The 18426-nt window shown below is 42.0% G+C and overlaps 1 protein-coding gene across 4 annotated transcripts in view; it reads left to right on the top strand.

Annotated features, from left to right (window-relative positions):
- The window catches only part of BDP1 (BDP1 general transcription factor IIIB subunit), a 1439438-nt gene that overhangs the window by 1204388 nt on the left and 216624 nt on the right, over positions 1–18426 (top strand). For all 4 annotated transcript variants that reach the window (XM_085632357.1, XM_085632359.1, XM_085632358.1 and 1 more), the window contains one exon: positions 4124–4193. In XM_085632357.1, coding sequence (XP_085488483.1) covers positions 4124–4193 — 70 coding nt within the window. The remainder of the gene's footprint in view (positions 1–4123; positions 4194–18426) is intronic.

Below are 18426 nucleotides of genomic sequence, written 5' to 3'. Positions count from 1 at the left end.
TTGGTGCCTCCTGGTGATGTTTCTCGCCTTTTGTTTCTCTCTATGTTGTTTCTCTGGTTTATTCGCACACTGTTCCCATGCTTTCCTCAGTTTTATTGTGATGGCTCCGCATTGTGGCACGGAAAAGTTCTCCGAAGCAAACTTACGTCAGCGCGCCGGGGTGGGGCTTATGTGACCTCGCTGATGTCACGCCTGCGGAGGACGTCGGGGCGGAGTCACGTGGTACAACCCCCCGGCGCGCAGAGATGCTGGGCAAGAAAGTATTCCGGGTCCAGTCTCACGCCTGGCGATAATTCGACCACTGATCAGAAGCCCCTACTCAGGTGAGGCACATCAACTTGGGTCCCTGCCACGTCCCTTTACTCCAGAGCTTTTTCATTTGTTTGACTTCTCTGGACTCCCCTGAGTCATTGCTGGAAACCACGGACCCCCTATGAGGCATTACTGAAATCCAGGGACCAAGGCCTTAGGAATTTCCACGATTTGAACCTCAAATCAATGCACAAAAATAAACAAGCGTACATCAAACAAATACACAAATGGGGACATTTATAATTCACAAACCTAGAATAATCTAACTTTTAATTTCAGTGGGAGCTTTTTTAAATTTGGTTTCTAATTCTAAAAGACAAAGGTATATGCTAGACTCTATCATTTCACCTTGACTTTTTGGCTCCTAATGCAGTGCTTAATTTGAGCCGGTGGATTACAGTGCACAGTACCGGCACTTATTTGTCCGTACCTGCACTTATGTCAGCTGCCGCATGGTGGCACTGTTTATGGAATTTAAAGATGAGCAGAAAATTGGTTGCTTGTTAATGCAATATACATTAAAAAAACACAAATACCTGCCACCCAAGCCATTCTTAAAGCTTTGGCGGCCTCTAACAGTCTGAAATGTCACAGTTTAGTGTGATGGTTAGTAGTTGTGTAACTACTGTAGTTGTGTATGTGGCAATGTGTTGTGCAAACCGCGGTAGCCTCCTGACGAGTGCCCTGGCACTTATATGTTTACAAATTAAGCACTTTCCTAATGCATGCTCTCTTTTGTCAGCACTTCACTTAAGGCCCCCATCATCCATATACTGTATTCTGTTTGCTGCACTTGCATTGCTCCCATGAATCAAGCCTAGGATACTAACTTAATTTTTAGTAACTAATTCACATTCTTTCACCTTTACAGAATGTTTTTAAATTTGCAAGTTGATGTTTTGCTGATGAATGTATGTGCATATGTGTGTATTTATGTGCATATGTGTGTGTAAATATATAATATCTGTTATTATTCAATTTTCCAAACAGTCATGGTCCCCTTGAGCAGGTTAAGGACCACTGTACTACACTTGTCTTTGACACTTCACTCGACTTATACTATTCACCTTTTGAAGGAAAAAAGCTATTTAAGTTTGAGCCTGTGTCCTAGAGCATTGTGGACTATGGGAGGAGTCACAACAGGTATTGCGGCTCGAAACATCTTCGAACAAAAACGAGTTGCAGCTTCCAAGCTCAACACTAGATGGCAGGAGTATGCCTCCACACCCCTTGTATACACTCTCTATAGAAACGCTCTTATAGTTGAGGTCAGAAACCGGGGTCACATTGTCCCTTCCCTACTACTTAGTTAACTTTGACTCCACTGACAGCAGTGCTGGAGGTGATTTTCCAGGATACCCAGGTGTGCTTGTTTGTAAATCTGCCAGTGTCTGGAAAGGGACATCGGTATCAGTATGAGCAACTCCACACACACCACAGACTAATATATCTAAGATGGCTAATATAAGTGAATCGGAACATTTGTCGGACAATAATGTTTTTGTGAGAAATTCACTCCTTCCTGTATCCACCCACCCCCAGGAAATTTTGTTTGCGTCACTAATAGTATAAAACACTTTTTTAAAAAGGTTTGGAACTGAGTATCTCTTACATAGAATCTATATTAAATCTATTAACTCAGATCCTGTCTTAATAGCATCTATCATTGGAGTCTCTCCTCCCCTTTAAAGAAATATGTTGTGTACTCATTAACATCTGCATATAAGAAGCGCAGAAGCACAGACCTTCTCAAAGAAATCCATTATATCTATAAGCTCACTCTGTGCCAGAAAGCTTGATGGTACAGGCCTCATCAGAAGAATTGAATCCTTGTCCATATCAATGAGATTCAGTGCCATGCTTCACAAAGTTTGCCTTTGGTACCTTCGTATGGTTGGTGGTGCTATTGGCTTCTTTGCACTGTATTCCCATACTTGTTGGGAGACTGGAAATTAGATGTCCGCAAACTTGCCATAAGACACCTTGGCACAAATTAAGGCAGTTCTCACTGCTTGTTCGATTGGGTGCTTCAAAAACTAGGATGATCTACATGAGCAATACCACCACACTCTACTGTTTAAGTCTTTAGCTGGCAGTGGCTCTTTGGGAATGAGCCTTACATCATCACTTGTGCATGTAGTCTTTGACTTTACAGGGATCAACAGCACCATAGCTGATAGTCTAAGTAGGCTTCTCCTCTTGCTACATGAGGAGAAAATTATTAGGAAGTCTTTGAGCTTTAGTCATCTAACTGTCTATTCCTTTCTTAGTCGTGTTTAGTGAATTATCACCAGTTATTTCCATTTATTACTTATGGCCTGTGGTCCCTGTTCCCTCGAAGGGGTAATGTATTGCTCTATTATGATGAATCTATGCTGTGAACATTTTCCTTGCTTCATGATTGTTAACTTTTCAATATATGAATATCAGTTCATTGTATTAATGTTTGCCATTGCCTGTATTTAGCAATATAATGTGAATACCTGCATCTGTGCCGAGTCATGTGTTCAATCTGTGTGCCATTTTACTCATCACCTCATGCAAGTATGGCTTCTCAAGCTGTGGCCTGATGTCTGGTTACTAAAATGACCAGGACAATTCTCACATTTCTAGAGGGAAAAAGTATATACAATTCCTGTGTTTTATTTGCTCATGGTAGGATTTGTTCTGTTCCGTGAACCCTGAACACTAACTCCATAAATGTTTTACTCACTATCACTGACTTTAGGTGTAGAAAGAGCAAATTTGGTGGTTTAAATTCATAAAAGATAAATGCAGGCTTTTTGTTAAAATTTGGATTAGGTATCTGTTCACAGTTTTCTGCTCATCTGTACTACTGTGTTACTTCACTTACTATCATGGTCTGGGATAGTGTCAAAGATTTCAATAGAACAGAATTGTGGTTGTGTTTAACTTCTCAGAACAAAGCAGAGGATCTCATGTGTCTAAATTTACCTGCAGAGTCTCTGTCAAGCCTGAGATAGTCTCCACACTGGTCTATCATCATCAACATCACACACAGGATTGTGCTGTGACCTCTGCTTGTTTTACTAGCTCATAGTAACCATAAGCTTAGGCTACCCCATAAGGGACAAGGGGAAATTAACAGAGTTGATGGAGTGAAGGCAAAATTCTGTTTGGTTGCATCACACCCTTATAATCAGTTCGCCTTTTGGATGGCAATTAACCTGCCTCCCGAAAGTACATCTTGAAGGTAAACTGGATGCACATTTTCTGTATGCCTTTATTCCATCTCTTCTGGTTCCAGGATCTTTCATAAGGTCAGTCAGAGCCCAGGAAGCTGAGTCATCCCATATAACTCAACTTTGCCTTGCCAATAAGGTTTTCAGAATTGTTCATCTCTTTTGCAAGGAGAACATCATCATGCACTAGTGGGAAACAGGTAGAGTGCAGCACAGCTTCCCACCACTTCTCCGCTTTAGCTCGTGGAACCTGAATAACACATTTTTGCATACAGAGGTTTCTCCTCTAAGAAGTTACCAGTTCTTGCTACTGCCAGATGGCACCTGCTATTGAAGCCGTTTTGAATCCTTCCACAATACACAGTGTTCATGAGAACGGTTAGGAGTAAGAATTTAAGAATTTCTGCATGAAATCTGCTGCTAGGGCTTGAATCCTAAATTCTGAATAATCTTTTCCTAAACAATTTATTTCTTTAATCTTTTTTTGGTTTTATTTTTAACTAATGTTACAAAGGAGATTGAGCATACTATTTTGTTTACCTTAGCTACTGTAGAAAATGTTTTTTCTTTAAATTAAATGCAATTGTTTTCTTGTTTGTTTTCTATAGAAAGAAGAAAATCAGCTGGAAAAAGGCCAGGGTCAAAATATTTCAATTACCAGCACGACTGAACCTGCAGGTACGCTTTTTTATTTATTTATTTTTTTATATATATTTTTTATTGAGCAAAGCAAAAAAGAGACCATTTTACAAACAATTATCATCATCAGGATATGGAACTAAACATTATTCATTTACTGAGCCAACTTTAAATTAGCTATAAACCAACAAGGATCAGAATGTCAAAACATATTAAAAATCAACATGTAATGTCAGTGAACAAGCCGGATCTTAAACTACTTATAACTATATAAGTTTTGCTATTAAAATACTAAAGTGCTTAGTGCTACAGTACTCCGGGGGTATCCCCCTACACTATTAGAAAAAGTGCTATAGTGCTTTTTAAATGTGTTTTTTCGGCACACAAAAAGTGCATTGTGCTGAACCGTCAAAGTAGTATAGTGCTAGATTATTAACATTTCTAATCATGCCATTGTTTCTAAATTCTTAAAATACGTCCAAACAGCCTCAAATTTTCTTGTAGCTCCTACTCTCATAGCATATGCTTCTTCAAATCCCATAGTACGTTTCGTTTTATTAATCCACTTCAAGTAGGAGGGGACATCCTCCGACCTCCAACTCTGGAGGATTAAGGATCGGGCAACCAAAGAACTGATAGCAATAAAAGTCGCCTCTGATTTTGTCAAGACTACCCTTACTCTAGAAATTACAAAGAGGGCTACCACATCTTCAGGGTCTACCCTCTTTTGGATTGCATGGCTTATAGCCGAGAAGATCTTTACCCAGAAGAGCTCTAATTTTGTACACTTGAAAAAAGTATGGAGCCAGTCCCCTCCCCCCCTCAGATTGGCAACGAAAACATTTATTTTTTACTTCCGGATATCTTTTACTAAGGGATTGGGGGATGTAATATGCCAAGCAACGGGACAGGAAGGCCATCCTTTTAAAGTTGGCCGCTCTTAATTCCTTACTGCCCAACTGAGATATTAACTGCCACTCCTGACTAGATAACATACAATTAGTTTCACGTGCTACTCGTCCTAAAAATTTCTCGACCAAGGGGGACAGTGTGTTTCGTCATCTGCGAATACCAGTTACCTACCCCCTTTAATTTGGCTCGAAAAAGGGTGCATACCTGGCTTGTTGGGGCACCACTTGATATAAGATTATATTTTTTTATAAAGTTTGTAATCTGTAGATACTCAAAAACATCCAGCTTCTTATGATCGCCATATCTACTTTGCACCTCTTGCCAGGTAATTATTTTATTATTCGTTAAAAAATGTCCCAACTCCTCTAATCTACAATCTTTCCAGTTTTTCAGATGACTAGAAAGAATTTGGCGACCCAAACTTTTGCAAACCATCAACTTTAAATAGTGGAAACCGGAGGAGCCAGCTTTTAAAAAAAAAAAAGATTTCAGTCTAAAAGTAAAATTCTGAAGCGTCTTGTATCTAGTTGTTTTCGGCAGTTTAGCTCTTTTTAAGAATGTTGGTACCTGCAAGCCTGATTCCTGTACCATTTTATCAAAGAAAAAATGGTCTATAAATCCCTATGGTTCCAGTAAGCGCGCTGCGAGATCTAAAATCATTGCTTCGTAATAAGTTTGCATTCTAGGCAATTCTAGTCCACCCTGCTTAATGTCTAACTGGAGTATTGATTGCTTAACCCTGGAGGCCTTTTTACTCCAGACAAATTATCTAAACATTGATTCCAGCTCTTTAAAAAATGTAGCATTAATTTTCAAGGGTACGTTAATAAAAAGAAATACTAATAAAGGAAGTATGGAATTTTTTTTAAGGGCTATACGGCCTATTAACGTTAAAGGTAAAATTTACCATTTATCGAGCAATGTTTTGATTTTATTCTGCATTGCTAGGTAGTTTAGCCTAAATAGTTGTTCATACTGATTAGGGACAAATACTCCCAGGTAAGTATTGGTTCCGTACTTCACGCCTGGGTTTAATGTTGGAGGGGAGAAACTCCAAGTCCGTATTTAATACTAAAATCTCTGTTTTATTTTGATTTATTTTGTAACCCCCCCCAATCCTTTCAAATTGACTAAATTCTAATAACACCTGGTCCAGATTCGGTCTCTCAGGACTTAAATATAGAATAATATCGTTAGCGAATAGTTTTAGCTTCGTCATGTCAGGTATTGGGGCTCTAATTTCCACATTGTCACGAATGCTCTCCGCTAAGGGCTCAATAAAAAAGGTGAACAACAAGGGGGACATCGAGCACCCTTGTCTGGTCCCACAATTAATGTTCACTGTCCCTATTTGATTTGCATTGATGACCACATGGGCCTGGCAACCTGATAGATGTTCTTAAACATATCTATCACCTGGCCGGGAACCCCAAATTTGCCCAGAACAAAAAGAAAAGAGCATCCGAATTGACCAGGTCAAATGCCTATTCAGCATCTACCATCATAATAAGTGAGGTGGTTGAATTATTCTTTAAAAAGTCAAGAGCTTGAATTAAAAATCCGGTATTCGAGGACATTGACCTTCCGGCAACAAATCCTGACTGATCTTTATGTATCAGTTCCTGCGCGAGTGGAATGAAACGTTGGGCCCAAACCTTCATAAGAATATTATAATTGACGTTTAGTAGACTAATCGGCCTATAAGAATTTACGTCTTAATGGGTTTTGCCCTTCTTAACAAAGCTTACAATCACCGATTCTTTAAAACTAACGGTGACACAGACCCCCTTCTTAATGTAATTAAACAGCTTTGTCAAGACGGGGATCAGTTCCTTAGAGAAGGTCTTATAAAATGATATGGGGAGCCCGTCGTTACCACACGCTTTTGCGCCAGGAATTGATTTTAGAACGATTAAAATTTCCTCTTCTGATATGTCAAGTTGAATTTGTTGCCTAAGGACCTCAGACAAGCTAGGGATACTTATCTTCTCAAAGTATTCCTGGATTAAGTCCAGTCCAACTTCATACCGAGTGGTATAGAGCTGTTGATAGCTCCAGATTACCGCGCCTCCGGATAGCCACAGGTGACGCTGCCCCACCCCTAAGAAATGGAGTCCCCGAGTCACGGCGGTATAGACGCGGAGGTCCGGCTGGCGGCCCTGGCAAAAAAAAGCTAAAAATAAAAGGCACGGAAAGTAAGAGGTTATGGTGACAGCTCTCCTGCGGCTAAAACGCTGAAATACGGCGTTTGGATTTTGCAGCAATATCGTATTTACCTACCTTGGTGAGCAGGCAGCTGGGCAAGAGATACTGCTGATGGAGGCTAGTGGTGAAGGCGGAGGCGGGTGAAGAGTGCAGTAGCCGATTTTCCCTGTTTTTTTGCCGCAGCTGACAGCTCCTTTCTCCACGGCGATCACCGCCTTTACCTGGTTGTAGCATGAATGGTGAAAGGACCTAGGTCCAGGATATCTCAGTTGGAGGACCAAATGAGTTCAATGCTTGTGAAAGTTAATGAAGTCACAAAGGACCAGAGTAATTTAGAGAATAAGCTGGAGGAACGTGAAAACCACTTGCGACGTTCAAATCTACGACTGATAGGGGTTCCTGTGGGAAGTGAGGGATCTCAAACACTACAGTGGGTGGAATCCTTAATCAAGCAGAAGGTTCTGCCCGAATATACGGAAGATCTGACAGTAACGAGGGCACATAGAGTTCCCTCACATCCCCTTCCGAACTCTAAAATTCCACGTACTCTCCTGGTCAATTTTGCCGACTACCGGATTAAAGAAAGAATATTGGCAAAAGCAATACAACAGACAGTTTCCCGTAAATGAAACCTCAAATTGTCGTATATTTTCAGACATGTCTGCAGTAGCCGCTCATAGGCGCAAAGAATTTGTTAAACTTTTGTACCTTTTTAAAGCGGAGGGTGCACAGGCGTCAATAGCCCAGCAATCAAAACTTTGTGTCTTGGTCAAGGGTAAATTCCATATGTTTACGAATTTAGAAGATGCGCAGGATCTTTTGAAGGAGATTTCACCCTCAAATTGAAGAGAACTACATGTATTTTGTTGATGCTCCCATTGCTGGGGGGGAGGGGTCACCGAGGGTGTAAATCCATGACACCCAATAGAGATTCAGGGGGGGTGAGAGGTAGCTAGCATGGTTGTCCACATTTCTCAAGGGGGGTTTCGGGAAAGGTATAGTAGTAAAAAGAGCAATAGCAAATGGAGTAAAGCAAGCAGGATATTGAGGTTTTTTATGAGATGAAACATTTTAGATCTGACCAGTAAGTGCTGCACCATTTCAGTTAATGTAAATGGAATTCTAAACAAACAATGGTATGGAGGGCTTATAAGGTGGCTGTCTTCTTATATGCTGCAAGTGTATTTCTACAGGAAACACATTTAAAAACTAATTCCCCAAACCTTTTTCTTCCAAGAGCTTTTTCCCATGCTTTCTATGCCTCTGCCGGACTGGCCAAAAGAGGTGTAGCAATCTATTTTGGTAGAGGTGTGCCTTGGAAATTTGGTCAAATTCGGAGAGACCCATTGGGTAGATGGACCTGGGTTGAGGTAAAATTAAATGGGACTACATTAAACTTTGTAAATTACTATGGTCCGGTAGTAGATGATCTCTTACCATTAGTGAAAGTCAGTGAATTACCTAGGGGAACACCGGGGCTTATTATTATGGGAGGGTATTTTAATTGTATTCAAGATTTGAGGAAAGACACTTCTGATAAAAGTAAAAAACAATTAAAACCAAAGACCAAAAAAATCCTAGAAACTATAAAACGGGAGTTCCATTTGTTAGACCCCTGGCGTAAAAGTAATCAGTTAGCCAGTAAAAATACATACTACTCTCGCCAATTTAAATCGGCCTCTCGTATTGATTATTTTCTTGTTTCTCGATCACTGAATTAGATGGGTACTGAAATAGGGGCGAATGCATTCTCGGACACTCTTTTGTAAAACTCGAGCTGGCAATAAAGGAGGGAAGAAGGACAAGCTCTAGGTTGCAGATGGATCGTCTCCTCCTACAGGATGCCCAGTAGATAGTGCAGACAAGGGAAGGGATTGCGGAGTATTTTAGGATTAACGAAGGAACGGCAAAATTATTTTCGAGGGGGGGGGTTCAAGGCAACATTACGGGGGCAGATGATTGCTTTTCTGCTGCCCAGTCCAAAAAACGACATGCTAAAATTACGAAACTTCAGCAGTCAGTGGATAGGGCCCTGAGGCTGCGAAACACCCCTATACAGGGGGAGAGGAAAGGTGGGGGTCAGATTGGAAAGGCAAAACAGGCATTAAGGGAATTATTTTTATTAGAAGAGATACATAGCTCTAGGACCTATCAACAGCGGGTATACGAGGACAGTCAAATGGTTGGGAAACTGCTAGCTGGGGCCACTAAAAACAAACAGGAAGCAGCTCTGATTTCTGACATCATAGACCCCAAGACAAGTGATCTGAAAACTGATAAGGATTGCATAGCTCAAATTTTTATGGAGCACAGTTACTCTTACTATATAATTGAATACTCTTCTCCTAAATCTTGTTGCACAGTTTCATCCAAAGGCCTTTTTTTGAGATGGGACTTTTGTAAAATTGGTTGTAAACATTGTACTTTGAAGTATCTCAAGGCAATATTTATTCTGTTTCGAAGTTTCAAGAGTTAAATGTAAAATGGCAAGGTTGAATACCTTGCTTTTCAAGCACATGCATTCCTTTATAAATGTTTATGCAAGATGACTTTCCACAGGCGGCAACAAGCTCTACATAATCTATGCATTACAGTCTTTTCCAGCCCTGGCAAAATATAAGCTATTCTACAATACTATAGATTCACTTTTTTAAAAAGTTTATTGTTCTTGCAATGTAGTGATGATTAAATATTTGTGTTTCTTCAATACAAGTAGAATTCATCTTCTAACTTCTCAAAATGTGAAATGGAGGATTGTTGCAGACTTCCTTTTTGTAGTACATTTATGTGTTCACTTTTAAGTGATAAAGCTACAATAGTCTTAAACCGAATTCTAATTCAAACTTTAAATGTATTATCGAATCTAAACTCCTTTGGGCCTCAACAATTAGCTATGCACCCACACATTTGAAATACTTTACTTTCAACCTCATAGTCAACAGTTTTGCATTGTGAATGTTAGTGTGCCCCTTCCATGGAGCTGGCCTACTCATGTAGTAGTTTTTTATTTTATATCCCTCCCGCCTCTGATGATGCACATTAGTAATTATCCTCCAAATTGTGGAAAATGTCATACTTGCCATATTATTAGCATCTCTGAATTTCATTAAATCTCAATTAGACAACTATTTCAGCCCCACATGTATTTAAATTCTCTTAATTATTCGCATATCCAAGCCTTCAATAAGATGATTCCTCTTGAGGAAATCAAAAAAGTCATGTTCGCTTTTTTAGGGAGAAAGGAAGATTTGTACAAATTGCTTTAAAAATGCATACCTATCTGATGGTAAAAAGTTACCAAATAGCTACTCGGAAGGCCACAGATCATAAACCAGGATAATATAATAATCCTATAAAACCACAGCAACCATTATTCAAAAGCTTTACATTGATCTCCTATCTTCTACGACCTCCCCCTCCTCTTAGGGAGATTCTCTATCCATATGTATCTGCTATATGTAGAATTTTGCCAGACTGAATAATCATTACAACATCAGATGATCTCAAGAAACATAGACCCACGTTATGAGTGACCTGTAAAAATGGATATAGATGGGGCCTCTCCCTTCCTTTTGGTGTAGATGATTGTACTTCTGAGTTGTACATGGCACCATCTGTAGAATGCTACGGGAGTGCTGTGGGAACTTTATTTCTCGGATTGATTGGTCCAGAGCATTCACTCTTCTCCCTCCAAATAGATTACCTAGTTGGAGAGGGGTAGTGGTCATTGAACTGAGTAATGAGATATGCATCATGCATTGACTGACCCTGACTGGCTGTGAGTGTTCTGAGAGTGCATGCCGGGATCACCCGAACAAGCTACAACACTTAAGTGCTTTCTCCCCTCGATTTTTCGCTCCGCCATCAGCACTGCACTGCACTGCCCCCACAGGATTTGCAGTTGTCATTCTTGCTGTATTGTGATAGTGACTTTCAGCTGATCAACAACTCTGGTGTATTGCTCTGTCCTCTACTGTTGAAGTACTGGGTTTTTCAGAACCAACCCAGCGGTGCCAGGGGACACACCCGAAGACTTCGAGTTCTTCCTGTTTCAGACCACAGAAACACAGAGTGTTCTAGGTGAAGTCAAAGATCGTATTTATTGGCTGCAGACCAATCACAGGTATCCGAGAAGTACAACACGATGTATGTTCTCAGGAGACTGCCCCAAACCAAAAACCAGTCTTTTCTTATATACAGAATATTACGCTCTGGGCAACACCGCCCCTATTTTACAAGTGGTCGTTCACATATTTTCGCTTCAAAGAAAGAGCACAGTCATGATGATAATTCCACATTTCAGCTCGGTCAGCACATAATTATTTACCCAGCGAGGCTCAGAACCCTCATCAGATATCAGCAGACCCCAATAAAACGGACACCTCCTACTCGTAAAACAAGCCATAAAGTAGGAAACAGAGTCAGGTGTGAAAGAGATTAGTCAGGGTTCGTGTGGGAAGAACGACTTTATGGTGTGTCAAGCCCTGGTGCTAATCTCATTTGGCCGCAGTAAAAGGAACCGGCCGAACAGGACTGACCTCGGGCCGTGGAGTCGGGTTTGCACGGGTCAACAAGAAGGCACAGAAGGTGTGTGTGTCCTTTAGGCCAAGACATGGCCTTAAACAACTGCCTATGTGAGGGCAACCACAGCATGGTTACCTTTCTAAAATGGAACCCGAGGGTTCGATATGTAGTATCGTATACACGGTGAATTCATCGGTGAAACATGACGAAAACACTCATACATACCGCATGAGTCATTTGCGGTCCGCTGATACCAAAATCGGCAGGGTAGGACCATGCTACCAACATGGTTCCGAAATTTACAGTACCACAGACCCTCCTTTTGCCCTTACATAGGCAATAACTATACTCATACTAATCTGAGTCCAGGTCCATATTCATAAAGTCATGAAGATGTTGCTGCAGCATCATCCTATTGCTTAGCTCGTCCCTTGATACAGGGTTCCTTACACATGATGCAACACAGAGGCTACACATTGCAGGAGCACACTGTATACATAGACAGAACAGGAAAAGAATGGCTAAGATCGTCCCAGTGACTATTAGAATCTTCCATCCCCAAGCTGATATCAGTCCCCAGAACCACCCCATCATCGACCAATCTCCTTTATCCACATGAATGGATTCGGAAATCTTATGCAGTTTGGAAATGGCCTGATAGACTGTCGGAGCGGTATCTGGTATGAAAATACAGCAGCTTGATTGGATAACCTTACATACTCCACCACGGTCTGCAAGTATGACATCTAGAACCATACGGTTCTGCAACGTCATGAGGCGATCCGCTTGGAGCTCAGCTGTCAAGTTACCAAGGGCACCAGCCGTTACATTAACAGTGGTTTCAACTACACGAGTCAGTTGTCTCAGGTTCCTACTATTGACCATTGGTCCCCAAAACGGCAGGAAACCCAGGAAAAAGTCTCCCGCTTCCTGACCGGCAGTATCCTCCTTACTAACGACGCCTCTCACAACTCTGGTCTTGTGATAATCAGAGGCGGCAGTAAATGTCGGCGGTAGCAAATTTGCAACATAACACGTGCCCGAGAAATCAGGGGACAACCATGTATATGCTCGATCACTACAAACAAAGTATGTACCCTTGGCAGCCAAAAACGCAGGGGAAAACGGTGATGGGAAAATGTACGTTTCAGCACAGTCACTCTTCCCTAATTGAGCTCTTGGATTCTGACCATTACCTTGTAAACAGAACCGACCTATGTGGGGTACGACCCAAATCGGAGATGAACTTTTACGCTGTTCCTCGCCCAGACTAATGCTATACCCCGTCGCGTTCCAACCCACATAAGCTCGCAACTCATCCTTGGGAATAGATGAATATGCATCGATATCTCTACTCATATCAGCAACTCCTCTCATCAAGGCTTTATTGTTCGTGCTAGGTCTAATGGAACGCGGTGGTCGCGGGGAGTAGGTTTCAAGCGCAAAAAGAAACATAGTCTGGAATGCCCATGATGACCCATTATAGCTAAACGGCAGCACTAGATATGGGATACCCTTATTAATGGTATGCGGCATCAAACCACACACCCAGCAATTTGTCGTATTCATAACTAGTTGGTGCTGGTGCAGAAGTTGAATAAACGAATTGTTTACGAACTCAGAACGTCTAGCTTGTTCGTGTTCAGGCAGAGGGTGGAAAGAGTGTGAGGAAACAGTAGGAGGAGGTATGGGCTGTATAGTGGGTGCAAACGGCACTTGAAAGGACAATAATACATATCCTACAGAAAACATCATCATGCTAAATAGGACAAACAGACATAATATTACAAAACGTTTGCTATTCATTGCTTTACATATTCTGCTCTTAAAATTTATTTCCTCAGCGGGTCTCTTCATCTCGAAAAACTCCATCCTCTAATCGTGCTGTTCGCGGCGGATGAGTGTCTTCTGCTAAGGAGTACACCTGTCAGTCCAGGGAACGCCCCAGACCAACCAGACTGTTGACCTAACGTCTCCGGCTTGTACCCCAAAGTCTTGGCACCGCGACCCTGCAGCTGAACCCGGATGGCGGTTCGAAAAAGCAAAAATAAGAAAGTTTCTCAGATGGAAGAGAGAGCTGCACTTCTAAAAAAAAAAAAATATATAAAAGAAAAATAATTTTTATTTGTCTATAGTTCTCGGCCTCAAATTGTAGCGACTTTTTGCAGGTACTGTTTGGTCTTGAAACAAGAGTTCAGGCTCTGTGGTGTCCAATCAAATTGACAGTGGCACAGTTTCTTGCAAGATGTCATCGCTTTCCTTCTCAGAAAGCGTTTCTTTTACTCGTGCATCGCTAAACGGCAGAAAACGAGGCACAGTCTCAGTCTCTGAGTCAGCGATCCCTTTCTGGACCCACTGGTCGTAAGGCAAAGGCAAAGGGACCCTCTTGCAATGAACGCCGTGTATCCAGTTCTTTTTCCCTTTCACTCGGACAGCTGATCTCGTCGAGAGAAGGACGAGATGGGGGCCGGTCCAACGGGGCTCATCATTCTTTGTCCTCTTGAAGTTTTTGACCAACACCCATGATCCAGGATTGATAGGATGTCCTGGAGTTTCAGAGACCTGAGGCAGAGTATCATGCACCTGTTGGTGTAAAACACGCAATTTAGCCGTCAATTCATACAAATAATCAAGCAGTACTGGATGTTCGATCTCACTGAATTTTGTAGGCCTTGGCACTCCCCATATATTGGCCGGGCGGCCAAACACGATTTCGTAGGGACTAAGTCCCACTCGTGAATGCACAGTCATTCTTGTTGATAGGAGTGCTAAGGGCAGAGCTTCAGGCCATTTAAGACCAGAACTTGCTTGGATCTTGGCTAATTTGAGCCTCAATGTGCCATTGTAACACTCTACTAGTCCAGCTGATTGGGGGTGATTTGCAGCATGGAATTTCTGCTTTATACCTAGTCCCTCACATACATTCTTCATCACTCGTCCCACAAATTCACTCCCATTATCACTCCATACCATTCTTGGCATTCCAAACCTAGGGAAAAATTCCTTGACAAGGGCTTTAGCTGTGGATAAGGCAGTATTGTCTTTTAGGGGATATGCTTCTATCCACCTTGAAAAAGCGCAGACAACAACAAGTACATATTTCAAATTGTTGCACCTTTCCATGTGGATGAAATCTAGCTGCAGAACCTCAAACGGATACGTTGGAGGCGCAAAATGACCAGCTGGAGTTGGGGTTCCCCTACCAGGATTGTATTTCAAACATACCATGCAATTTTTGACCACATTCTCTGCACACTTGGGAATTCCAGCATTCTGCCATACTGGAGCTAACAACTTACAAATCCCTTTCACACTGATATGCGCCATTCCATGTGCCATCGTGACCACTGGAAGCACACATGCGTCGGGTAACAACCATCGCCGGTGTTCTGACAAATCAACCCAACAACCATTTTCATCCAATTTACCCTTACTTTCTTTCCACATGCCCAATTCTTTCTCTGTGGCTTCAGCTTGAAGGGACTTCACACTCTCTATCGTGTCTTCACACATTCCAACATCGCCAACCCATCTTGCAGGGCCTGCAACATACATTCGATTCGTCACATCTTTTGCTGTTTCTTTCGCGATTTCGTCAGCAAATGCATTACCACGACCAACATCATCAATAACCTTCTTGTGTGCACTGCATTTCACAATCGCAACTTGTAATGGCAAGGTCAATGACTCAAGGAGATCATTCACCAACTGACCATTCTGAATCTTAGTTCCATGCAAAGTCAGGAACCCACGTTCTTTCCACAAGCGCCCAAAACTATGGGCCACGCCAAAGGCATACTGACTGTCAGTATATATGTTCACTTTCATTCCTTTCGACAACACGCATGCTCTTGTAAGTGCAATTAATTCTGCTGCTTGAGCCGAATTATGTGGTATACGTGCCGTTTCAACAATCGTGTGCAAAGTCGTGACAGCATATGCAGCAGTCGTATCACCATTCGGAAGCTTGAAGCACGAGCCATCCACCCATAAGGTACCATCACACTCAACCAGGGGAGTATCTTTAAGATCCACTCTCCCTTTTGCTTCTTCTTCTGTTCTGAACAGACAATCATGCTGTTCAATCTCATCTGTGTCTGCTGAAATCGGTAATAATGTAGCTGGATTCAACGTATTGCACCTCTTTATGTGCACATGACTCGCTAGTAGTGTCAACTCATAACCTGACAATCGAGCACTAGTTAAGTGCTGTGTCTTGGTCCTGTTTAATAACGTGTCCACTGCGTGTGGAACCATCACGATCAACGTGTTATTCATTACTAACCCAGCAGACTGTCGAATAGACACAGCTGCTGCCGCTGTGGCTCTCAAGCAACTTGGCAATGCCTTAGCTACTGGATCCAAAGTCGACGAAAAATACGCGCATGGACGCTGTCTGTCTCCAAAAGACTGTGTCAGCACTGACAACGCACAACCTTCTTTCTCATGAACATACAATGTAAAAGGTTTACTGTAGTCGGGGGTACCCAACACAGGAGCCGAGCATAATGCCTTACGTAATTCCGAAAAACTTTTCTGACACTCTTCAGACCATGGGATAGGATTCGGTGTATCTTTGCATGTTAATGCTATCAAAGGTTTTGCCAGCAAAGAAAAACTCGGGATCCATTGCCTACAGTATGAAGTAATACCCAAGAAAGCACGCACTTCTCTCTGTGTTCTTGGCACGCTCAATTGTGCAATGGCCTGAATTCTTTCTGGGGTCAGTTTCCTTCCCTCCTTCGACAAGAGATGACCTAAGTAGGTCACTTCTTGTCGACAATATTGCAGTTTTGAGAGAGACACTTTGTGATGAAAGGCAGACAAATGACGCAACAATGACAATGTAGCTTCTTTACAAATCTCCTCAGTATCCGCGGCGATTAGTAAATCGTCAACATACTGAATAAGGGTAGCACCACTAGGTAGAACAATTGTATCAAGCTGCGCTTTTAAAGCCTGACTGTATATTGATGGACTTTCACAGTAGCCCTGTGGAGCGCGTTTAAAGCGGAAGCTGCGACCTCCTAAACTAAAACCAAAAATATCCCTGCTTTCCTCTGCAATCGGAATGCTAAAGAAAGCATTCTTCAAATCGATTACTGAGAACCAAGCAGCGGAAGCTGGAATCATAGTTAACAAGGCAGTTATATCAGGGACAACTGGAAACTGTGGCACAACTATCTTATTGACCTCTCTAAGATCGATCACAAATCTGTACACAGGTGGCTGAGAAGGGTCAATACATTTTAAAACAGGCAGAACCGGACTATTGCAAACGTTGCCTCTTGTTTCTTCAATTACATCCTTTTCAATCAAGTCATAAATGATCGCTAACAACGCTTTCTCACCTTCATTAGAGATCTTGTACTGGGGAATGCGTGGCAATTTAACATTGGCTTTCAAAGTGACCACATATGGCGGTATTTCCAAGAGACCCACATCGTTAGGACCAGTAGCCCAAAGGACATCCGGAAGAGACGACAATTCAGCTGGCAGTTTATTCTTCGACAAATACATTGGAGAAATCACTTCCCTACCCAGTGTAAGTTGTACTCCCGAGGGGGAACAATATAATGTTGCATGTAATCTCTTTAACAAATCCAATCCTAACAGGTTTTCACCACATCCTGTCGTTAGGATAAGGGGTGCTTTCAGCTCACAAGGTCCAACAGAAAGGGGCATAGGACTAGAGATCGGGTTCCTAACCGGGGCGCCAGAAAAACCTACTGAAACATTTATTTCGCCAGACAAAGGCGCGCCAGGGAGTTTTGAGTGCATAATTGAACTCTTTGCAGCACCAGTATCCAACAGAAAAGGCTCTGATACACCCGCTGTAGTCACCTTGACATACGGTCCACTCTGGTCCACTGGCACTGATACAACTCCCTCTCTCTGTCTATGGCTGTCCTAGTAATCATTAGCTTCCGCATTTTCATCTTCTGCATAATAGTCGTTATTATAGTACTGAGCTGTCCCACCAGTTACATTGGCTTGCTGATCAAAACTATTCATCGTATTTTGAGGCGGAAGAGGACGCGCGTTCTGGGGAACGTTCCCACGCCCTCTACCTCTAGGAGCTTGCTGACCACTTCTACCTCTCGCGCCATAACCATTATTCGTGCGCTGCAACAATATAGGGCAACTATTCTTAAAATGACCTTCTTGTTTGCAATACGAACACTGATTGGGACCCACAGGAACACGCGGTTGGGAATACCCGAACCTTTGCGAGTTACTCTGAAACTGTTGGGGTTGTTGATACTTACTCTGACCTTACTTATAGTTATTCTGATCTCCACGTGGCGGGTAAGCCTGCTGTAAAAGAACCTTCGTCTTTAATTCTTTTGTTTTCTTGTCTGCTCTATCCTTCTCATCTTTATCCCTATTTTCGTAATACTGTGCAGTAGCCAGTATTTGCGCTGATGAGGAAACAGCCCAAGAACTCTCTGAATCTTTTAATTTCTTACACAACTCGGGAAGCAAATTATGCACAAATTTATCAACAAATAACCGTTGACCACCTTCCGTACTCATGTCTTGACCACTGTGGTCGATAAATGTTTCTTCAAACCTGGTGAAGAAATCAGACACTGTTTCGTCTTTCTTTTGTTTGCATGCGGATAATTTA

The sequence above is a fragment of the Triturus cristatus genome, chromosome 2_1 (genome assembly GCF_964204655.1).
Source record: "Triturus cristatus chromosome 2_1, aTriCri1.1, whole genome shotgun sequence".
In the NCBI taxonomy this organism is placed as follows: domain Eukaryota; kingdom Metazoa; phylum Chordata; class Amphibia; order Caudata; family Salamandridae; genus Triturus; species Triturus cristatus.
The sequence above is the reverse complement of the archived record's forward strand: the minus strand, read 5'-3'. Positions and strand labels throughout refer to the sequence as shown.